Below are 25548 nucleotides of genomic sequence, written 5' to 3'. Positions count from 1 at the left end.
AATTCTGTACACAAAAGATGGAATGGAAAGGAAGAAATAAGAGAAATAAACAAGTGAGCCCCCAATGAAAAACAAGACACAGGAATCACTTAATTATGTGTATATAAATTTAAATATCACTATAAAAGCATAACCTGGAAAGAATATTTGCAGCTGTATCCAGACTGGCGAATTCGAACTGTCTCTAGCATCCCAGTGTACCGAAGCTGTCGAAGTACCAAAGCATCGTTGAACCTTAATGGCAGCTAAATCAAAGCAAATGGAAAAAAAAACAGATTAACCGGGAAGAAGAGATCTCCAAATTAATGTTTTCCTCATAAGTATAGTCAACTTTTGAGTATCTAAAAATTGGAGATTGTCAGGTTAAGACACAACAGAGGTGACAGGAAAATCTACCTCCCCAGCTGGTAGCTTCCGAAAAGTTCTAAATGCCTGACCCTAGGGAAAAAGGAGAAACCAAGCTTCCAGCCTCTCTCTAGTTGTAGAGGGAGAGGACCTTCAAAGCTAAAAAGGAATGCAGCTACCCACAGGAGGAGCAGACATAGTCTAGTCCCTATAAAAATCTGTAACAAGATTAATCTACATATATGTAGTCAAGAGTGTCTGTATTTTTGTTTTTAATTAAGATTTCTCTCTATAATTTCAATCAGAAACCACCTACTCCACTCTACCAGTTGCCTTGGTTAATGGAGAGCTGACAGATTCTTCATTTAATGACTAGTACAAGGTTAAGAGCAGTTTTTTCTCTAAACACTTTTTGCTAGTAATACCAGTAGGATACAATGAAAAACAAAAAATTCCTACAGTCCCTGAGAACTGACCTCCTCAATGCACAAGCATTGATAAGGAAGAAGCTAATGGGAGGCAGTCACTCATCACCATTCACAACACCCTGTCACTTGTAGGTATCTCAGTAGGCATGTTTTCCGATATTCAAAAGATATTATTTGGATATTCTGGTATTTCTCCCTATTCTCTAAATACTATTTTCAATGATCCGCAAAGGCAATCCCAAACATTTTCCTGCAGGGAAATGGGGCATACCAGCTATCAAAGAAAAAAAATCAAATATGCAACTTATGTTAATAATAGTCAATGTTTATTTAGTACTTATTCTGTGCCCTGAAATACTTCATTAATTGAACTCTCTGTATAACAAGGTCTTCATTAATAATAAGGACTCAAAGGTTCTATTTAACTGTAAATAAAAAGGTGTCCTTTTTTGTTACCATAAAAGAACAGCTAACATTTACTGAACAATTAGTATGGGCCAGTAACATTTTAAGTACTTTGCAGGTAGTGACTCAGGTATACTAGTTCCAAAACACTGTGAGTCTGGTCCTATAATTATAGTATATTCTTACAAAGATGAAAACTTTTAAAAGTCACAGAAATGGTTAAGTTCACAAAGCTTGTAAACAGCAGTTGAAGACTGCTTCCTAAAAATTAAGAAAGCTGGACACAATTCATACTATACATTTATAGTACTATAGAACTACACATTTTTAGCTGTTCAGCCTAGGAACTATATTTTCCTATGATGAACATAAAGGAATATGACAAATGTTTATATTTATTAGGTATATTCTGCAAAGCTGTAATTAGGAGACCTATTATCGAAAGCAGAAGGAATCAAGAATGTCCACAGTACGTTCCTTATTTTACAGAGGCAAAAAGCTCTAAACAAATTCTTTAAGAATGACAGGTTATATACAAACAAGAAAGATTAATCTCAGGGTAACAAAAGTTGCATAAAACTCTTTTTTATGATGGAATTTCAAAACATATTTGCTTCTCAGATTCTAGGAAACACTGAATCAAGTGCATGTAAACACGGAATAGGCAAGTAAATACAGAAAATAAAAGGACATCCACAGAAAATACAGAACCTGGTTTTCCTTAAAAAGATTATAGATAGCTCTTCCCTACCACTTGCTCTCCTTAAAAAAAAAAAAAAAAAAAAAAAAAAAAAAAAAAAAAGTAAAGCCTGATTTGAAGTAAGCTGAGCTAGAAGCTCTCATTTACAGGACATTTTTACCTTTTCAGCATTAGAGCGAATGCATTTCACAAAATATGGTTCTGCTTGACCAAGTGTCTCCATCAGTTTGCTTAATGAGGCCTGCAATACAAAGCAATGTAATTAGCATTTTCTCCCATTCCAAACTGGCAGGAAATAATTTATAGGTACAAAAAATAATGTTGGCAAACTATGCAGAAATGATTGGTATACACAGGAATAGCTTTCTTTCTGAAAAGCAAATTTATTTCCATACTGATTAAGGGTAATTTAGTAATTTAAGGATGGTAGTTTAATCTTAAAGCTGATAACTTGGCAATAGTAAATACTGCATATATATTACAGAATGACCTCCTAATTCTAGACTTTTCTTCACATTTCATGAAACAATTTATTCAAACTCATGCATTCCTAGAACAACTTGGAAAATCATCCGGTAGGGTATCCACTAGCTAATATTCTCCCACTTTCAGTGTTCACGTCAGTGATATCCCCTCTTTCATTCTTAATATGATAATTTGTAGTTTACCTCTTTTTTTTTCCTGACTAGTCTAGCTAGAAGTTTATAATTTTTTTATGTTTTCAAAGAACCAGCTTTTTGGTTTCGTTGGTTTTTTTCTATTATTTTTCTGTTTTCAATTTCATTGACTTCTTTTATCTTTATCATTTCATTCCATCTGCTTGCTTTGGGTTTAATATATTTTTCTTTGGCTAGGTTCCTAAAGTAGTAGTTTACATTATTGACTTGAGACCTTTCTCATTTCATTAAAAGCATTTAATGTTATCAATGAACCCTGGAGCACTGCTTTAGCTGCACTGCACAAACTTTGATATTTTCATTTCATTTAAAATATTTTTAAAATCTTCCTCCTTCTTTGACTCATGTATTATTTAGATGTCTGCTTTTTATTTTCCAAATACCTGGGGATTGTTATCTTTCCTTTATTGATTTCTAGTTTCATTCCATCTTATGCTCAGATAACATATTTTGTTTTTTAGTATTCCATCTATTGGCTTCTCTGTTATATTTCTTTGTAGTATTTTTCAGTGGCTACTCTAAGGATTACAATATGCAAACCTAACTTGTCATAGTCTACTTAGGGTTAATATTTTATGACTTCAAGTAAAACTTAAAAGCCTTACAACCATATAGACTCCTATTATTACCATCATATATAAGCAACATACAACTTTTTTACTTTTAAGTGTTCTTTTTTCTTGTATATGCTATTTTAGTACAAGATACATAAAATAAAATGCTTAAATCATAAGTATACAGTCTGATGAATTTTCACAAAGGGAATACATTCTTACAACCAAAGCCCAAATCATTAAACAAAATATTACCAGAAATTCAGAAGCCCTTCTATCCCATCCCATTGAATTTAGCAAGGTCACTGTACATAAATTACCTACCTCCACACCTGAACCAAGGGTAACCATTACCCTAATCTCTAAGATGGCAACTTAGTTTTGTCTGCTATATGAGTTCATATAAAAAAAAAAAAGACATACTAGGTACGAGCTTGTATTTGTTGCATACATTATGTACATTTTCAGTGCTATATAGTAATGATTCATTATATGACTATACCACAATTAAATAATCCATTTAAGGTAGATATTTGTTTCAGTTTGGGCTGTTATAAATAAAATTGCTGTGGCCATTCTTCAACATATCTTTTAGCTATTTCCAAATACCTGCATCAGTTTATATCTCAATAGAAGTGTATAAAAGTTCTTCTGGTTGCTCCACATCCCCACTAACACTTTGTATAATCAGTCTTTTTTATTTCAGCCATGCTGGCAAGTGTGTAGTTAATTTGCATTTCTCTGATGAATAATAATGTTGGGCCAGTATTTAATAGGCTCACTGGCCTTCTGAATTACATCTTTTGATTTCAGACAGTTTTGACTGCACAAGGCTTTGTACCATTTGTATTAGGGTGTCAGTCTTTTTAAAAATTGATTTGTGGTTCTTTGTTAATTCTATATATATAAGGTGCTTTTCAGATATATTGCTAGTATATTTTCACACCCTGTACCTTGCACTTTCATTCTCTTAAGAGTGATGTTTTGTTTTTAACCTTATTGAAATACAAATTAAATACTATAAAAATGTACCCATTATAAGTGTACAGATCAATGATTTTCAGTAAGTTTACATGATTGTGCAAACATCACATTAGATGAGATATAGAAATCTTCCATTACCCTAGAAAGTTCCCTCCTGCCCATATGCAATTAATAACTCTTCCTGCTGACAGTCCCAGAAAACCACCGATCTGATTCCTGCTGCTATAAACAAACCATCTTTGAAAAAAATAGCCCATTTTAGACTTATTTTCCTTTGATTATAAAACCAATGTGAAGGTACTGTAAAAAACTTAAGACACAGATATACGTTCAAAGAATAAAAGTCAGCTTGACAATTATATATAACTGTTATTTAATTTATTGTGATATTTATTCCCAAATGTCCAGTCACAACAAAAAGAAATGGATCTATGTACACAAAGTTAAAATAAAACCAGAAAAAAACTACAATCTCATTTAGTTAAATATCGATAGCAGAAGCATGAAGTTTAAAAATACATATAGGAAAAAAAAACATACACCTATGTTAACAGTGACTATATCTGGGCCATAGGGTAAAAGGAAGATTTTGTTTATAATAGCAATTTCCTGCTGCCTGTCTCCTCACATTGAAGGCAATGAATTACTCTTTGGGATATCCACTATCCACAGATACAACAATGAAAAAGAAAGGCAGCTGACTTTTTCCACCACTGTAACTTTTCTCCAAAATGACCACCATAAAATGGCTTTTAAGTCATATGAATCATATTCCATTCAGGTACCTTGCAGATCATTTTGACCTTTCAATGCTGATCTGAATGAAACAGATTCCTGATTTAAAAAAATTTTTTTATAAAAAGATAACAAAAGAAATAACCTGAAACTGGGCACTGATGCTGGGAGGCTTTTTCTTCTTGTGCAAATGAAGAAGAGACTTGGTAATGCGATCCTGTAGTGTCAGTCTTGTCAGGTGCTTTAAAGAATTTACCTCTAGCAAGTGCTGAAAACAAGCAAGAAAAATCAAATTCTTCACATAAATTAATTAAAGAACAGGGAAACCAAAATTTTAAGCCAGTTTTCATTATCACCCATGTATAATGACTGTGGTGAATATTAGAAATTGATATTCAATATCCATCTCACCCTCCTGCTTTCTCGCAGAAGCTTTCCAGCTAAAAAGAAAACTGCATTTCTCAAACTCTCTTGCATCTGGGTTCCAGATAGGATTTAAGTTTATCATTTAAATTCTAACGCATGAAATTGGGAAGGTATAACTGAGGCAGACTTTGGCTACTAGCTTCTGTTTCTTCTGACAACCATGTATACCCAAGTACTTTAGCTTTCTGTGATCCTAATGTCCAGGCACCACCTTTGTGAGTTGAGAGGCAGAGCACAGGGAATTTGTGTTGTTACTGCAACTCTAGTAAATGCACCTTAACCCTGGTGCCAATAGTTGTGGCAGCTTCCTCCTGATTCCTGGATTACACCACAGGTAGTATGCACCTGGAAGCAGCAGCTGGAATGGCAGCTTCCTGCTTTCTTAGCTGATTACAGCTGGGGTCAGTTCTGCACTGCTATTTTAATACTCTGAAACTCTAAAACTTCTAATGATTTTGTAAGTGCCTATTTGAATTAAGTCTTTTTCTACTTAAAAATATCTACACTTATTATTGCTAACTGTAATTGAATCCTGACTCACAGAGACAATAAATTTAATCCCAGGGCTACAGAGGGTGTGCCAGAAACATACACAGAAACAAAATAAAACATAAACCCTATTAACCATGATCCTGGCAAATTAATTATTAATCTTAATAGTAAGATAGGAGTTACACATAAAGCAAATACAAATAATACAAAATGGGGTGTTAATAAAGTATTTGAGAGCTTTTGCAGCCAATTACAATTAAAAGTAATTTTTTCTAATATTTATTATTTATTTTTGAGAGAGAGAGGCAGAGTGCGAGCAAGGGAGGGGCAGAGAGAGCGGGAGACACAGAATCTGAAGCAGGCTCCAAATCAGCACAGAGCCCAACGCAGGGCCCAAAGCCATGAACCATGAGATCATGACCTGAGCTGAAGTCGGATGCTCAACTGACTGAGCCACCCAGGCGCCTCAACTTTTTAAACCATACCATATTTATGGAAGTGAGCTTGCCCATGGAAAGAATATATAATGATACATATGTACAACTATATAATGTTATTCAAAAAGCTCTAAACATTTTATTGTATGAGAAGCACAGAACTGAGTTAAAAACAACAGATTTAAAAGTCTTAAAAATATTAATTTTGACAATATAAACACTTAAAAATATAAACCTTCAAGTGGCAACAAGTACAATAGATATTTTAACAGATACAACTAAATAAAATTTTTCTAGCAATGACAGACTTATTATCTGTACATAAGAAATGTAAAAATTCCTTTAAAAATTCATCCTGAAATTAAAATGAACAGAAGACATGAAACAGGCAATTCTCAAATAAAGTATAAATGACATATAACATGATGACAATCAATCAACCTGATGTATAATAAAAAAAAGCACATTTCTTTTAAAGAGGTTTTCTGCATATCAGATTGGCAAACATAATAAACACTGACAAAACCCAATATTCATGAGGTTGTGAAGAAAGACATATTTATGCACTGTTCTTAAGAATGCAAATCAGTATAGCCTTCCTGATAAACAATTTCACATCTAGATATTTATTTAAGGAGACTATCAAATAAGATCTGAAAGTTATTTTTGACAATGCTTCAGAAAACAGTGAAAAACAACAGAGATATGCAATTATAAGGAATTATTTTCATAAAGCATGCTTTAGTCACACTACTAAATTCTATACAGTTCATAAATATACTGTAACCTGTATTTACTGACACAGAAAAATATTTGCAACCCTGTCTACTCCTATCACTTTTATTCAACATAGTACTGGAAGTCCTAGCCCCAGCAATCAGACAAGAAAAAAAATAAGAAGCATCCATATTGGTAAAGCAGAAGTTAAACTGACACTATTTGCAGATGATATAATACTACATATAGAAAACCCTAAAGACTCCAAACAGAAAACTATTAGAAATAATAAATGAATTCAGTAGTTATAGAATACAAAATTAATATGCAGAAATCAGTTCTTTCTATACACTAATAATGAGTAGCAGAGAGAGAAAATAAATAAACAATTCCATTTGCAATTGCACCAAATAGAATAAAATAACTAGGAATAAACTTAACCAAGAAGGTGAAAGACCTATACTCTGAAACCTAAAAAACACTGATGAAAGCAACTAAAGGTGGCACAAATGGAAAGATATTCCATGCTCATGGATTGGAAGAACTAATATTGTTAAAATGCCCATTCTATCCAAAGCAATCTACAGATTCAATGCAATCCCTATCAAAATACCAACTGCATTTTTCAAAGAACTAGAACAAATAACCTTAAAATTTGTATGGAGCCACAAAAGATCCTGAGTAGCCAAAGAAATCTTGAAAAATGAAGAACAAAAATGGAGATATCACAATCTCAGATTTCAAGATATACTACCAAGCTGTACTACCAAAACAATATGGCACAAAAATAGACACATAAGTCCATGGAACAGAATAGAAAGCCCAGAAATAAACCCACGACTACATGGTCAATCTGTGACAAAGGAAACAAGAATATACAATGGGGAAAAGACCATCTCTTCAATAAATGGTATTGGGAAAACTGGACAGCTACATGCAGAAGAATGAAACTGGACCACGTTCTCACACCATACTCAAAAATAAACTCAAATTGGATTAAAGACCTAAATGTAAGACCTGAATCCATAAAAATCCTTGAAGACAGCACAAGCAGTAATTTCTCTGATATCAGCCATAATAACATTTTTCTAGATAGGTTTCTTCAAGAAAGGGAAACAAAAGCAAAAATAAACTACTGGGAGATCAAAATAAAAAGCTTTTGCACAGCAAAGGAAGCCACAAACAGAATGAAAAGGCAACAAACTGAATGGGAGAAGATATCTGCAAATGATATATCCAATAAGGGGTTAGTAAAAAGAATTTCTACAACCCAATGCCAAAAAATAAGTGATCCAATTAAAACATGGGCAGAAAACCAAAGAGACATTTTTCCAAAGAAGACATACAGACGGTCAACAGACACATTAAAAGATGGCTCAACATCACTCATTATCAGGGAAACACAAATCAAAACCACAATGAGGTTTTGATTTACACCTATAAGAATGGCTAGCATTAGAAAGACAAGAAATAACAAGTGAATATTTAGCAAAGTGGTGGAGAAAAAGGAACCTTTACACACTGTTGGTGGGAATCTAAATTGGTACAGCCACTAAGAAAAATAGTATGGAGGTTCCTCAAAAAATTAAAAACAGATATACCATATGATCCAATAATTCCACCACTGGGTATTTTCACAAAGAAAATGAAAACACTAATTTGAAAAGATGTTTGCATCCCTGTGTTTACTGCAACATTATTTACAACAGCCAAGATAATGCAAGCAATCCAAGTGTCTATCAACAGATGAATGAATACAGATGTGGGGTGTGTGTATACAAACACACACATATACACACAATGGGACTACTACTTAGCCATAGAAAAGAATGAGATCTTGCCATTTGTGACAACACAGATAGACCTAGAGGGTATTATGTCAAGTGAAGTAAGATAGAGAAACACGAATACCACATGATTTCATGTATAGGTGGAATCCAGAAAACAAAACAGATGAATGAAAAACAGACTCAAATACAGAAAAAAAAAAAAAAAAAGAAAGTGATAGTTGCTGGAGGGGAGGGGTAAAATAGATAAAGGGGATTAAGAAATATAAACTTCCAGTTATAAAATAAAAGTCACACAGATGAAAAGTACAGCATAAAGAATATAGTCAGTAATTCTGTAATAACATTGTTGGTGACAGGTTGTGAGCACTGAGTAATGTGTAGAATCAATTAATCAATATGTTGTACACCTGAAACTAATATAACACTGTATATACGCCAATAAAAATAAATAAATAAAAATAGAGAAATAGATGGGATTCCCGTCACTGATAGTTGAATAGAATTATTTCAGGTGTAGCCAACATGAATATTTTTAAACCATATGAAGTTTAAAGAGAGGTTATCCATTTGAGGAGAGTAAAAAGAATGGTACAAATAGCTAGACTCAGTGCTGGCATTCAAAATACTAAAGTACATACATATACACATACACACACACACAATGTATATATATACATTTATATATAATATATATATACTTACATATTTATACACACACTGTACATATATATGTATGTATATATATAAATCTTGTATATATGTGTATGTGTACACAGACACTGGAATATTACTCAGCCATCAAAAAGAATGAGATCTTGCCATTTGCAATGACATGGATGGAGCTAGAGTAGAGTGTATTATGCCAAGTGAAGTCATTCAGTCAGAGAAAGACAAATACCATATGATTGCACTCATACATGTAATTTAAGAAACAAAACAGATGAACATTGGGGAAGGAAGGGAAAAAAAGAGAGGGAGGCAAACCATAAGATTAACTATAGAAAACAAACAGGGTTGCTGGAGTGGAGGGAAGCAGGGGATGGGCTAAATGGGTGATGGGTATTAAGGAGGGCACTTGTTATGATGAGCACTGGGTGTTCTATGTAAGTGATGGATCACTAAATTCTTTTCCTAAAACAACTATTACACTATATGTCAATTAACTAGAATTTAAATAAAAACTTGAAACAAAAACAAAATACTAAATGGCTAAAGAGACAATGAAGGAAAAAGAAAACACAAATGAACAGATAAAGATGTTTGATAATGAAAGTGGTAGCCTTTTTCTCTACATAAAATCTTTTCATGATAAGAACAAAGTACAAACCACTTAACATAAATTTTCTTTGTGCTTTAAAACTATTTACCACTACCAGAAACCACAGAAGCATTGCATTACCTTTTCTCTAGAAGCCACAGAGGCTTAAGTAGAAGGAAATAATAACTTCATTTTTTTGTTTTTTGTTTTTTGAACTAGAAAATCTGAGGATAAATAGCTCTTTCTCAGTTCTTTTAAAATTTTGAAATTCACCAAAAAGGTTACAAGTGACAGAACTTCTTTAGGGGGGTACAAGAGGAAGAAAGAGTAAGATTTTTCTTTCTTTAGTAAATTAAGTAAATACTTTTGGAATGCCATCTCAGCATAAACTTTGTAGATCAGGGTGGGCAAATTACAGCCATGGGCCAAATCCTGTTCACTGATTTTATATGGTTAAAAGAACATTAAAATAATACTTAAGGGCATGTGTAAAATTATATGAAATTCAAATTTCAGTGTCTAAAAATAAAGTTTTATTGAAATATAGTAACACTTATTCAGTTCCATATTGTCTATAGCTGCATTTGTGCTACCATAGCATAGCTAAGTAGTTACAACATAGACCTGCAGCCTATCTGGGCCTTTATAGAAAAACTTGGCTAACTAATGCTAATGATGATAAGCTAGACAAACACTAATTAAAACTATTTTTTTTAATTTTTTTTTTAACGTTTATTTATTTTTGAGACAGAGAGAGACAGAGCATGAACGGGGGAGGGTCAGAGAGAGAGGGAGACACAGAATCCGAAACAGGCTCCAGGCTCCGAGCTGTCAGCACAGAGCCCGATGCGGGGCTTAAACTCACGGACCGCAAGATCATGACCTGAGCTGAAGTCGGACACTCAACCAACTGAGCCACCCAGGTGCCCCTAATTGGAAACTATTTAAAATCAGGTAAAATTCAAAATTTGACCTTAGCCTGGCTTAAGGATAAATGAAAAGATCTAATGTAAAGATGCAATTACTCAACAAAAAACATTTGTAATTCAAAAGCCTTTCAAACACTGAAATATGAGATATATCACAAATATTTACCTGAACCATTAAGCCTGGCCATTTCCTAACATCCAGTGTTATTTCTAAAACAGATTTAACTGAATATACAAAATTAATCCCTACTTTGGGTACAAATAAGGTACTGCTTATCTGGGATTATTAAAGATTGTTTGCATGAATAAAAAAAAATATTACAGAATAGGGCACAAACAGAAAAATTCTTTTTCATAATACTCACCTTTGGAAGTCCAGGCTTGGGTTTGAAGTTTTTGCTTCTCCTATAAGACAGATCATATATTAGAAATAATGACAGTACAGATGAATCCTTTCCAGGTCTCTGGTAAAACAATAGATTATATACCCATTTCCAAGATACTGGTCCTCTATATGAAAACACTGTCTAGTTCAACTAAGCAGGCACCTTTAGGAATGAAATATAAGCAGGGAAAAGGAACAAGAGATACCTGCTCTACAATATAGGTATAAACAGATTCAAGCCTGATAATCAGTAACATAATGTTATACATTCAAAACTAAAATTGTTTCCTTTTGGACGTTAATAGAATTCTGCTTTCCTATACCTACAGAAACTTTGTTTCTGTCATTTTAAGACTTTAAAGAGATGTCTAATTTCATAGATTTTTAAAATGTACGTATCAAAAAATTCTTATCTTTCCCTTTTGAATTAAAAATTCTCTTCTGCTCTTTTTCTTCTTTATAACCCAATATTATATTCACATCAAGACTTTTTTTTAACGGCTAAAGAAATAAAAGGAATAATGCCCAGAGCTCATGAGCATAAGCTGGGGAGTCAGAAAGACCAAAGCTTGAATCTAAAACTCTAGCACTTACTAGTGTAGGAGTTTTAACTTCTCTAAGTCTTGGTTTCACTAATGTGATAATGTAAGATAATGTAGAATGTAATAATGTAAAATGAAGATCATAATACCACCAACCTCTTGGTTGTTGTGAGGATTAAATGAGTTAATTTATAATTCTGAAGCATCGCGGAACTTAAATAAATTGAGCCTATTAGCAGTGTTAAGTGATGACTTAGGGATTAAGGAATCCAATTCAGTCACACCAGCTAGTGGTCAAAAAATATGTTTTGAAATAATGCCTGAAATACATGGATACAGGTAGCTAAGAACTTTTTACTGGTCCACCTTGCATAGTTAAACCTATACCCTCAAAGCAGTCCTATAATTAGGTAATGAAGAATGGCAGGCTGGATAAAGGTTATATATCACTATGTATAGTCTCAGTCCCCATTTCATAGGGGATTTTACTGCCCAATTTGTTAGGACTGTCAAAATTAAAGGACAAGTGCAATTCAAGACTGAGAATCATAAAAAGTGTGAACAGTTTTACTCTATTTGTATGTAGGGTCTGTCAAAGACTAATGAAGAATTATCTCCGTAAGTACATCCAACCATGATTCTCCTGGGGAGATGAAAACAAACAAACCGCCAAGCTTCTTAATGCAGGAGATTCACAGCTCTCAATACTATTTTTGATTCACTTGTTTCACTCAAAATTCTCCTCATGAAAATAATGATTCACCATCACCCCTCTTCTTTTTTTAGCCAGAAATTTTAAACCAGTCATAAAAACCAATCCACATTTCTGATCAATACTAACGTGAGAATTCCATGCGCTCTTTCCAAGAGTTTGCTGCTAGCTGAATTAGCAAATATCCCATCTTTATCAAGCAAGGAGGTGCTACTTGACAGTCTGCTCTGGCGAATCCCAGTTCTGCCATTCCAGGCAATATCAAATGTATCACTGTAAAAAGTTAAATACGGTATAATTTGCTTTAGTTAACTGAGACATCTACAATACTCCCCACATTGCTTAAATAAGTAAATTTTAAAACTTTCAACACTGAAGTTAAAATTTACAAAAAGAGCTAACCCAGCAAAAAATGGTTTTAGCACAGAGATTACCAATCAATCTAATCTTTTCCTCATTCAGAACAAAGAATTTCTATGGATTCTGGCACATTCACATACAAATGTGCATGTAGATGAGCACATCATACAGCTAATATCTTTAAATCTAATCCATTAACTATTTACAATCAGTAAATAATAAAAGGTTATTATAGTAACATAATGGTTTTTGTCTTTGTTAGATTTTAGAACTTCCAAATATTATTGAAGGAACTTACAATCCTAATAGGCTGTCCCATTCTATGGAATATTTAATTTCTTCCTGGGAGGTCTTATTCACACATTCACTCACTACACACACATCCACCAAAGTTACTAAGTATCTTCTATAGGCTGAGCAATATTCTAGCCACTGGAGATAGAGGAGTGAACAAAACAGATAAAATTATCAGTGATTACAATATGAGGAGTTAATAGAGGGCTTTCCAGGTAAAGCAGCAAATTGACCACATTTTTTGATTCCTCCAGAAACCCATAAAAACATTAATAAAATAACTTTTAAAGGAATAAACACTTAGGAATAAAGAAAATATACTAAGAGACAAGAGTAACACAGTTTTGAAATATGGAAAACAGAGGAATACAGAAAGCAATCTTAAACTGGCTACGAGGAAGAATGAGAAGCATCTGTATTTACAGAACTCTCAAAGGCTCCAGAGTTTCTGGAGTTCCATCAAGTACCTGTGGAAGTGGTGGGGAAGGTGGGTTAAAAACAAGAGCACTAGTTGAAAGTCAGTTTAAGAAGCAGTTAGATGAATGGATAAAGAAGATGTGGTTTATATATACAATGGAATACTACTTGGCAATGAGAAAGAATGAAATCTGGCCATTTGTAGCAATGTGGATGGAACTGGAGGGTATTATGCTAAGTGAAATAAGTCAGGAAGAGAAAGACAGATACCATATGTTTTCACTCATATGTGGATCCTGAGAAACTTAACAGAAGACCATGGGGGAGGGGAAGGAGAAAAAAATTACAGAGAGGGAGGGAGGCAAACCATAAGAGACTCTTAAATACTGAGAACAAACTGAGGGTTGATGAGGGTGGGGGAGAGGGGAAATTGGGTGATGGGCATTGAGGAGGGCACCTGCTGGGATGAGCACGGGGTGTTATATGGAAACCAATTTGACAATAAATTATATATATATGTATACATATACGTGTGTGTGTGTGTGTGTGTGTGTGTGTGTGTGTGTGTAAAGAAGCATTTAGAACTCCATGAAGCCTGATAGCCATCCCTTACCTAAGCAAGAGGATGAAAGAGGAGTCCATGAACCATGGACTAGGCAGCACCAGGCACAACAGAGGATGAGTATACTATATAGAAGTCAAAGGTAATACTGAAAATAGATTCTCAACCCTCTTACCCCACTGGCTCCAGAATGCTAGCAGCTAAGACTATATCCTTCAGGGAGAAAATCAGAATAAACTTTTGTGTGCAAGGTGGCCATCCCAGGAAGAAAGACCCAAAGATACCAATATGTTCTATACATTGCCAACACACCCAATTAATCAGATTGCAATTAGTCTTTCAGTGTTTCAGTAATGAATATTAACAGTCAACCAAGGTTCATCAGACATCTGAGTAAAGCCATGAGCATAAAACAGAGACCAAAACAAACTATCATGACATAAACAACTTAAAGGAAAAAAAGATCAGGCAGGCGGAAAAAAAAAAGTTTTAAGCCCTCAGTAATATTCTTAGAGAAGAGAGAAAATATTGCATCTATAAAATAAGATGCTGTGAAAAATTAAAAAATTGAGAAAACAAAGTAACAAAAATGTCCTAAAAATTAAAGATGTAACACCAATAAAAATGCAGAATATACTTATTCATTCAAAAGTATTTATTGAGCACCAAATAGTGTCAATTTTTTCTAGCATCTTCATATTACTTAAATTCAAATGGAAGAAAACAAACACATAAAAAAACACATTGTATGTCAGATAATAGGTGCCAAGGAAAAATTTTAAACATAGAAGAAGAATGCCAGGACACTAGGCTTTTTAATAGGGAAGTCAAGGAGATGCATGATGGAGAAGATTTCATTTAAACAGAGATCTAAGGGAGATAAAAAGCAATTCAAGCAATTATCTGAAAGAAGAGCACTCTACTCAGAGAGAAGAGCAAACACACAGTTTGGGAGGCAGGAATTTTGTTGATGAGTCTGAGATATATTAAATAAATCAGCAAGGCTGGAGTGGAGTAAACAGGGGAAAAATGGTAGATCAAGTCAGAGTTAGGAAGGAGGAAACCATGTCACATATACCCTCTAGGAAATGTAAGAATTTTGGGGTTTTAATGAGAATGAGAAAGAAAGACAAAGAAGGATTTTCAGCAAAACATGAATCAGCTTTTTTATATTAAAATGTATTTTAGGGGTGCCTAGGTGGCTCGGTCGGTTAAGCATCCGACTTCGGCTCAGGTCATGATCTCACGGTCCGTGGGTTCGAGCCCCGCGCCGGGCTCTGTGCTGACAGCTCAGAGCCTGGAGCCTGTTTCAGATTCTGTGTCTCCCTCTCTCTGTGACCCTCCCCCGTTCATGCTCTGTCTCTCTCTGTCTCAAAAATAAATAAACGTTAAAAAAAAAAATTTTTTTTTAATGTATTTTATATTACATATATTTACATATTATATTAAAATGATCTGGTTTCTATATTGAATACTGCTTGAGGGGCCAAGGACAAAAGCAGGGACATTACTTTAGGAAGCTATTATAATAATCTATGCCAGGGCAATAGCAGTGGAAGTAGTAAGAAATGGTGAGATTCAGGATATCATTTTAAGATACAGCCAATGTAACTTGCTGATGGATTGAATGGGGAGTGTCTGAGACAGAGGGAATTAAGGATGACTTCAAGATTTTAAACCAGTAAGAAAAGACTTAGAGATAAGGAAGTGGAAGAAATCACTTATAAAGCAAAACAACATGAAAAATCATTAACAAAATAGATCAATCAAGTAGACTCAAAACTTAACAAAAGAGTTTCTAGACAGATCATACAAAATTCTGGTACTTAAGTACAGAGGAGAGATGTCACTTGTATTACAAAGGCTCAAGAATCAGGTGCACCTGGATGGCTCAGTTGGTTAAGCGTCCAACTCTTGATTTTGGCTCAGGTCATGATCTCACAGTTCGTGGGTTTGAGCCCCACTTCAGGCTCTGTGCTGGTGGGGCAAAGCCTGCTTGGGATTCTCTCTCTCTCTTCCTTTCTCTCTTCCCCTCCTCCACTCGTGTACTTTGTCTCGCTCTCAAAATAAATAAACAAACTTGGGGCGCCTAGGTGGCTCAGTCAGTTGGGCATCTGGCTTCGGCTCAGGTCATGATCTTGCAGTCTATGAGTTCGAGCCCCACATGGGGCTCTGTGCTGACAGCCCGGAACCTGGAGCCCGCTTCAAATTCTGTGTCTCCCTCACTCTCTGCCCTGCCCCTGCTCACAATCTTCCTCTCTCTCTCTCAAAAATAAATTAACATCAAAAGACTTTTAAAAATTAAATAAATTAAATAAATAAGTAAGCTTTAAAAAAAAAGAATCAGAGAAAGGGCATCTAAAAAAAAAAAACCCTACAGTCAACATCATGCTTCATGATTAAAAAAAAAAAAAACACTGGAAGATTTCTCACTAATATCAGGAATAAGACAAGGATGTGAGCTCTTGCCACACTGATTCAACACTGTACTGAAGTTTCTAGCCAGGGCAGTAAGTAAGAGAAAGAAATAAAAGACATCCAAGTTGAAAAGGAAGAAGTAAAATTATATTTATTCACATATGACATGATCTTACATATAGAGAATTCTAAGGAATCCACTAAAAAACTATGAGAACTTATGAGTTAAGCAAGGTTAAAATATTCAATTAAATTTTTATATAACAGCAATGAACAATTGACAATGAAAGCAAAAAATTTTTCATTTATAAAAGCATGAAAAATAATACTTAGGAGTAAATTTGAGAAAAGAAGTGTAAGGCTTGTACACTAAAAACTAAAAAATATTGTTAAAAGAATTAAAGATCTAAAGAAGTGAAAAGATATTCCATGACAATATTCCTCAAATTAATCTATAGATTCAATATAACCTCTAGCGAAATCCTAGCTGATTTTTTTTTTTTTTTGCAGAAATGACAAGATAATCCTAAAATTCATACGGAAATGCAAAGAATCTAGAATAGCCAAAACAATGTTGAAAAAAACAAAGCTGGAAGAATTACAGTTCCTGATTTGTAAACTGATTATAAAGCTATAGTAATTAAGACAACATGGAACTGGCATAAGGAAATACATACATATCAATAGAATAAAATTGAGAATCCAGAAATAAACAATTCTATTTATGGTCAAATGAGTTTTGACAAAGGTATCAAGACAATTCAACAGGGAAATAACAGTATTTTCAACCAATGGTACTGAGGTGACTGAATATCCACATGGGAAAGAAGGAAACTGGATCTTTATCTCTTAGCATATACAAAACAACTCAAAATCAATTACAGATGTAAATTTAAAAGCTAAAACTATAAAATTCTTAAAAGAAAACAGAGTAAACCTTTGTGACTTAGGCTTAATGATTTCTTAAATACAACAAAAGTATAGCAAAAAATAAAAATAGATAAATTAGACTTCTTCAAAATTAAAACCTTCACACTTCCAATAACACATTTGAAATCATGTATCTGATAAGGGACCTAGATCTAGAATATATAAATAACTCTTACAACCTGATAATAAGACAACCCAACTAAAAAACAGATTACTCAAGAAATAAAAAGAAATGAACTACTGATACATTTAATAACCTAATGAATTAAGCACCACTTTTAACGTTAAAGAGCTAATCTCAAAGTTATGAAGGGGATTAGGACATGTCACCCCAAATTACACTACATAAGGGAAATAAGAATCAACAGACACAGGAAGAGTCAGTTCTCTCCCGTCCCCTGAACTTCCTAAAAGTAGGGCATAAATTTCCCTTTGTGAAAAGTGTCCCCCTCTCCCCTATAAGGAAGAGAAGAGCAGCTTTTATCACCTGAAATAAGAGACTAGGAACTGAAAGGAGTTTGCTTAAATAAACCTTACTAAAATAACCCTCATCTTCCATTAGTTCCCCCATCTATTCCCTAGTCACTACCCCACATTTTATAATCCCTTTTAAAGCCGAAAACATCTTTCCTTTAAAAAAAGAGTATATGAGCCCCCAAGTATGACACCACTTCTTTAAGTTTCACTTCTTTTCTGTGAATACTCATGCATGTAAAACATTAATAAAAATTATATACTTTTTCTCCTGTTAATCTGTCTTTCATAATTTAATTCACAGGCCCTAGAGGCCCACAGGTTGCTAGAGGACAGGACAGGGAAGGAGAGGGGTAAATACAAATAGGCAGCATTAGTGAATTCTTTTGTGATTATGAAAAAGGTATGTATCTTGACTGTGGCATTGATTACATAATTGTATATATGGGATACAATTGCAAAAGTCTATATATGGACATGCGTAGATTGCTAAAAATGGTGAAAGTAAAAAGATAAGTTACAAATTGGGGGAATACATTTGAAACATAAGTGAAATGGCACCAGTACATAAAATTTATAACGAATACTTTTTAAAAAAGATATGGACAAAGAAATGATATTTCAAAATACATGAATAGCCATAAAATATATAAAAATTGTTCAACAACATTAATAAGCAGGGAAAAGCAAATCCTAAAATAGCATTTTATAACCACCAGATTATCAAAAGTTAAGAAGACAGTCAGCTGAGTTGTGCTGGCAAGGAACGAAGCAAAGGGAACTTTTAGCTGCCACTTTTAGTGTACATTAGTACAACTCCTTTGGGGGAAAAACTGGGGATTATCTTATAAAACTATCATGCACATATCCCACTGAATTAACAGTTCCATTAATAAGTAAATATCCTAGCAATGTAATAATAGGTGAACCAGAAGACTGGTATGAGCATGTTTAAAATAACACCATTAGTCAGGGTGCCTACATGGCTCAGTTGGTTAAGCATCTGATTCTTGATTTCGGCTTAGGTCATGATTTCACGGTTCATGAGACCAAGCCCACATTGGGCTTCGGCTGACAGCACGGAGCCTGCTTGGCTTCTCTCTCTCTCCCCTTTCTCTTCCCACCATCCCCCCAACACACATGTGTACACACCTGCTCTCTCTCTCAAAATAAACATTAAAAAATTAAAAATTATATGGGGTGCCTGAGTGGCTCAGTCAGTTAAGCATCTGACTTAGGCTCAGGTCATGATCTCACGGTTTGTGAATTTGAGCCCCGCGTCAGGCTCTGTGCTGACAGCTCAGAGCCTGGAGCCTGCTTTGGATTCTGTGTCTCCCCCTCTCTCTGCCCCTGCCCTGCTCGCACTCTGTCTCAGTCTCTCAAAAAGTGAATAAACATTTAAAAAAAATTTTTTTTAATTAAAAAATTTTTAATAATAAAGTAGCACCATTTCTTTAATTTTTTTTTTTTAACATTTATTATTGACACAGAGAGCAATACAGCATGAGCATGGGAAGGGCAAAGAGAGAAGGAAACACAGAATCCAAAGCAGGCTCCAGGTTCTGAGTGGTCAGCACAGAGCCAGATGCGGGGCTCAAACCCACAAACCATGAGATCATGACCTGAGCCAAGGTCGGACACCCAACCAATTGAGCCACCCGGGCACCCCTAAAGTAGCACCATTTCTAATAGTAAAAGAATCACTCATATATCCACTGAGAGACAAATCAATTATGGTATATTAGTGTCACAATAATTTTTTTAATGTGATAAAATATTTTCTTTTACTGATAAAAAATACATAACACAAAACTTACCATTTTAACTATTACTTTTTTATTGAGAAATAATTGACACATCACATTATATTACAACATACTGACTGAGTACTTATATATACTGCCAAATGATCACCACAATAACTATGGTTAATATCTGTCACCATACGCAGTTACAAATTTTTTTCTGTGATGAGAACTTTTGAGATCTACTCTCTTAGTAACTTCTAAATACACAATACAGTATTATTAACTATGGCAACTATACATACTATCTGTTACTTCCCAGAACTTATTTATTTTGTAATTGGGAGTTTGTACCTTTTGACCACCTTCACCCATTTCACCCACCCCCTACTCAGGCCATGGGCAACCACCAATCTGTTCTCTCTCCATTTTAATATTTTCAGTGTACATTGTATATGAGTATATTGGCATGAGTACATTCACATTGCTCTACAACCATCACCACTATCCATCTTCAGAATTTTTAGCCAAACTGAAACGTTGCATCCATTAAACAGGAATTCCCTATCCCCCCCCCAATAGCATACAATATTATACAGCAACTAAAAAGAATAAACTGTATGCAACAAGATGGATGAATCTTAGATGAATATTGCTGAAGGGAAAAAATCATAGAAGACAGCATACTATATACTAATATTTCTGTATAACTTAAAAACAAGCAAAGACAATTTATGGCTTAGAAAAAACATACATTTATGATAAAACTTTTTTGAGAGAGAGTGCAAACGTGTATGAGAGGGGGAGGAGTAGTGGGGAGAGAATTTTAAGCAGGCTCCATGCCCAGCATGGAGCCGAATGCAGGGCTCCATCTCACAACTGTGAGACCATGACCTGCGCTGAAATCAAGAGTCAGACACTCAACCAACTGAGCCACCAAGATGCCCCTGTAAAACTTTTTTTAAGAGTACAGTAATGGTAAACATAAAATTCTACATAGCAGTTATCTGAGGGGTGGGAGGAAGGGAATGATCAGATAATATAAAAGTAGCTGTAGCAATATTAATAATCTTCTAGTTCTGAACTTGGGTGGTAGGTTCATTTTGTTTGTGTGCTTCCTAATTATATGAGTGTTTGCATATTCTCTTATAGCAAAGTCTACATTAATGTATAAAGACGGAATAGGAGCTTCCCATTAAACATGTATATCATACTTACTATACACCATTTCAAATCCTCTCAGTCTTAACCTCTTATAGCTACTGCTGTTGCAAAGAGTACTATGACTAGTTACACATATTTAGTCCAGTTTCAAACCTTATTATACCATTTATAAAAGCTTCAAGAAAGAAAAACAAACTACACCTTGCTTCATATTTTTAAAGCCACATAAGTATTAATAAGAATTCTAACTATTTCTTCTATACCTCTTTGAAAACACAAACCAAACATACTTACTGTTGATTTTTTTCATTTAGAGTATTCATGCCCTGGAGATCAGAAAGAGGTGTTCTGGGATTTTTCCGGGTTATACCTAACATATAAAAAGCAGATATTTTCAAATCAATGCTAAAAGAAACTACACATAAAACAATTTTTCTAAGGGCAAATGAAATTAATGTACTTCGATAGTAAATATTTGCTAAACATGTCAGAAATATCAAAATAAGAATGTGAACCAAGGCACATGACTGTTACTTACAAATCTGACTTAATCAACAATGAACCCAATTAGGGAATTAAATAATAAATCTTTTTAATTGTTCTCTCATTTAAACATTATCAGAAAATCAAGGGTAACTGGGCTGAAGGTCTAGAAATGTATATGCTCATTTATTTTAATATTCAAAAAATTCCTAATTATTCCTTTGCATCATTTTTCAGCAATAATTATATTGCTGACATGGACCATAGATTTTAGAGATCAATTAATCTTATGTATAGACACTGAGAAACAAAAACAATAAATTACTTCCTTTACCGATATTTTTTAAGTTATAATTTACTTTAAATCATATGATAAACACTGAAGCTCTATACACATAAGGCCACGAATTTTCAACACACATTTAATATAGGTAAAATACAATGGAAAGGAAATAAAAGTATCTATTCAAGATAACAATCTTAAATGTAGAAAATCCTAAGTAACTCACAAAAAATTATTAGGACTAATAAAAGAGTTCAGAACAATTATAAAATATAAGATCAATACTTAAAAGTCAATTTTATTTCTATACAATGGTAATAAACAATCAGAAAATAAAATTAAGAATACAATTCCATTAATAAGACCAAAATAATATTAAACAATAAATTTTAAAAAGTATAAAGTGTCTACACTGAAAACTACAAAACATTAAAAGAAAACCTAAATAAATGGAATGCCTTTCAAACTTATTGGTTGGAAAATTTAATACTGTTAAGAAGGCAATGTTCCCTAAATTTACCTGCAGACTGATGCAATCTCTATTAAAATTCCAGAGGCATTTTTTTTTTGCAGAAATGAATAAACTGACCCTAAAATTAATATGGAAATGCAAAAGACCCAGACCACCTGAACAATGCTGAAAAAGAAGAACATGATTGGAGGACTCACACTTCCTGAATTCAAAACTTACTACAAAGACAGAGTAACTGAGACATTATGGTACTGACATAAACAAAGACAAATAAATCAATGGAAAGGAACTGAGAATACAAATCAGACCTTTACATTTAAGATCTATTGAATTTTGACAACGGTGTCAAGATATTCAATGGGAAAAGAATAATCTTTTCAATAATGGTGCTGGGAAAACTAGATATCCTTATGCAAAAGAATGAAGTTGGGACCAAAAATCAAAATATAAGTCCTGAAATTATAAAACTCTTGAAAGAAAATACAGAAGTAAATTTTTCTGACACTGAAGTAGACAATAAAATTACTTAGATATGTCACCAAAAGCATAAGCAACAAAAGAAAAAAAATGGATAAAAAGACATCATCAAAATGTAAAACTATTATGCTTCAAAAGACACCATATCAAGAAAGTAGGAAGACAACCCACAGAATGGTAGAAAATGTCTGTAAATCAAATATCTGATAAGGAACTTGAATCCAGAAAATAAAAAGAACTCTTACAACTGAACAATAAAAAGACAACCCAATTTAAAAATGAACAAAGTATATGAATAAATATTTTTCCAAAGAAGACATGCAAATGGCTAATAAGTACACAAAATGGTGCTCAACATCATTAGTAATCAGAGAAATGAAAATCAAAACTACAATGAGATACCACGTCACAACCACCAGGATGGCTATAATCAAAAAGACAGATAATAAGTGCTCCCAAGGACACGAAAAAATTGGAACCTTTATACACTGTTGAAATGTGAAATGATACAGACACCTTGGAAAACACTCGAGCAGTTCATCAAAAAAATAAACATAAGATTACCATATGACCCAGCAATTCTACTCCTAAGTAAATCCCCAGGAGAATTTCCAATAAATTATTACTGGAAATATATCCTGAGATCAACAAATTCTTAGAACTTTGAATGACTTTATTTTCTTATATATTTGAATTCATTGTTTTTGTTTTATTTAATCAGTTGTTTAGTTATAGGCACCAATTATCCCTATGACAAATTCTCCCTTTCTATCCTCCATATTTATTATTTTCTTTTGTGTATTGAAACATAATAATCCCAGAACTTTCTTCAATATCAGTAATTCAATTTTCAGCTATTTCCCCTATTTTTTGAACTCATACAGATTTAGCTTTATGCCTCTGTGTGCTTTAGTAGTTCAATACCTATTTTCAGTATCATTCTGGTATTTTATACTCTCAAATTTGTACTGCTGCTTTACTGGATTCATGTTATTAAATGCTTCTAAACTATAAAGTACTCACAGGAAATCTCTTTCTCTTTCTTGGAGTATCTTCCCTGTAAACACAATAGGGCATATCTTTGAGGGTCGTTCTTTTATGCATATTAACTCACTTTCTTATTTCCCTCTGTATGATGATTTTTCAACATCAATTATTAAATAGTTTAACATTAAAAGGGATAATACACTGAACACTGGCAACTGATCACTCAGAAAATGAAGGCCTGTGCACCTCTCTCCTGATCCCATCACAACAGCTTCAGGTCCCACCATTGCCTACTTGTCAGGATTAGCACAAAAAAAAAAAAACAACACAAAACACTATAATAGCTATCATAATATTCAATAACTTCACATTGAAGATTGTCTTATGAGTTAACAGACAGCAAATCTCAAGGAACAATAGGGAACCGTAAAAAGGAACTAAATGGATATTCTGGAACTAAAAACTAAAATTAAAAATTCATCTTATGGGTTTAAGAGAAGACTTTAAACAGCACAATGAACTTGAAATTGATAAATAAAAATTACCCAACCTGAAGAATGAAAGAAGATAAAAGAAAAATGAACAGAGTATGAGGAATCTGAGAGAATATCAAATATGCTAAAAACATGTAACTGACATCCAGAAAGAAAATAAATTGCAGCAGAAAAAAAAAATTTAAATATTAGCCAAAAATTTCCTAAATTTGATAAAAAACAATTGAAGCACAGGTCCAAAAGCTACAGCAAATCCCCAACAGGATAAATATAAAAATAAATCATATCTAGGAAATCACAATTACTGAAAACCAGAAAACAAAGAGAAAATGTCAAGCAGCCAGAGGAAAAAAGGTCCATTAGGCATGAAAGAATGACAACAGGATGACATCTGAATTGATCATCACAAATAATACATAACAAGGAGAAAATGAAGTATATACTTTTAATGTTTATTTTTTGAAAGAGAGAGAGAGACAGTATGTGTGTGTGTGAACAGGGGAGGGGCAAAGAGAGACACAGACAGAATCCAAAGCAGGCTCCAGGCTCTGAGCTGTTAGCAGAGTCCAACATGGGGCTCAAACCCACGAACTGTGAGATCATGACCTGAGCCAAAGTCAGACACTTAACCGACTAGGCCACCTAGGCACCCTCAGAATGAAGTATCTTTAAAGTGCTGAAAGATTGATAGTTCCTAATGACATTAAACATGTCTACTTTATGACACAGTAACAACCCGTAAGTTTTACCTGAGGAATGAACATATGCAGTACACAAAATGACTTGAATGTTTATAGCAGGGCTTCTCACAACAGCTCAAAACAGTATTATAACCCTAATATCCATCAAGAAACGAATGATATACAATTGTTTATACCTATATAACTCTGCAACAAATTACTTAAATATGAAACAACATAGATGAATGTTTACCATTATATTGCATAAGAGAATCAGAACGCAAAAGAATACAAACTGAATTATTCCATTTCTGTAAATTTTTAGGAAAGGCAAAACTATAGTAACAAATCTTAACATGAGTTGCCTAAAGGTGGTGGGAAAATATACAAGAAAGCAAGAACAAATTTTCTGATACAACTTTATTCTAGTATTTCATTTTGAATCTTTTCGTGTTCATGTTTTAGGTTTTTCTTGTATAAACATCTTATAATTACTTTTTTTTTCTTTTTAAATGTTTATTTTTGAGAGAGAGACAGAGAGAGAAAGAGACAGGATCTGAAGCAGGCTCTATGCTGACAGCAGATATAATGCTTGAACTCATGAACTGTGAGATCACAACCTGAGCCAAAGTTGAACCCAGACGCCCCGAGTTTTCTTTTTCTTAACTGCATAATCTGTTTTTTAACTATTTAGTTTGGCCCAACATAATATTACTGTTATTTCTATTTTTATTAACTTATTTTATGCCTTCTACGCCCTAATTATTATATGTTTTTATCCAGACTTCTACT

At 33.7% G+C, this 25548-nt stretch overlaps 1 protein-coding gene across 7 annotated transcripts in view; it reads right to left on the bottom strand.

Annotated features, from left to right (window-relative positions):
• The window catches only part of MYO9A (myosin IXA), a 282825-nt gene that overhangs the window by 111616 nt on the left and 145661 nt on the right, over window positions 1–25548 (bottom strand). For all 7 annotated transcript variants that reach the window (XM_042941515.1, XM_042941514.1, XM_042941518.1 and 4 more), the window contains 6 exons: window positions 21175–21250; window positions 12646–12789; window positions 11243–11282; window positions 4974–5096; window positions 2039–2119; window positions 135–245 (listed from right to left, as the gene is read on the bottom strand). In XM_042941515.1, coding sequence (XP_042797449.1) covers window positions 135–245; window positions 2039–2119; window positions 4974–5096; window positions 11243–11282; window positions 12646–12789; window positions 21175–21250 — 575 coding nt within the window. The remainder of the gene's footprint in view (window positions 1–134; window positions 246–2038; window positions 2120–4973; window positions 5097–11242; window positions 11283–12645; window positions 12790–21174; window positions 21251–25548) is intronic.

The sequence above is a fragment of the Panthera leo genome, chromosome B3, assembly GCF_018350215.1.
Source record: "Panthera leo isolate Ple1 chromosome B3, P.leo_Ple1_pat1.1, whole genome shotgun sequence".
In the NCBI taxonomy this organism is placed as follows: domain Eukaryota; kingdom Metazoa; phylum Chordata; class Mammalia; order Carnivora; family Felidae; genus Panthera; species Panthera leo.
Note: the sequence above shows the minus strand (reverse complement) of the source record. Positions and strands in the feature narration are given on the sequence as shown.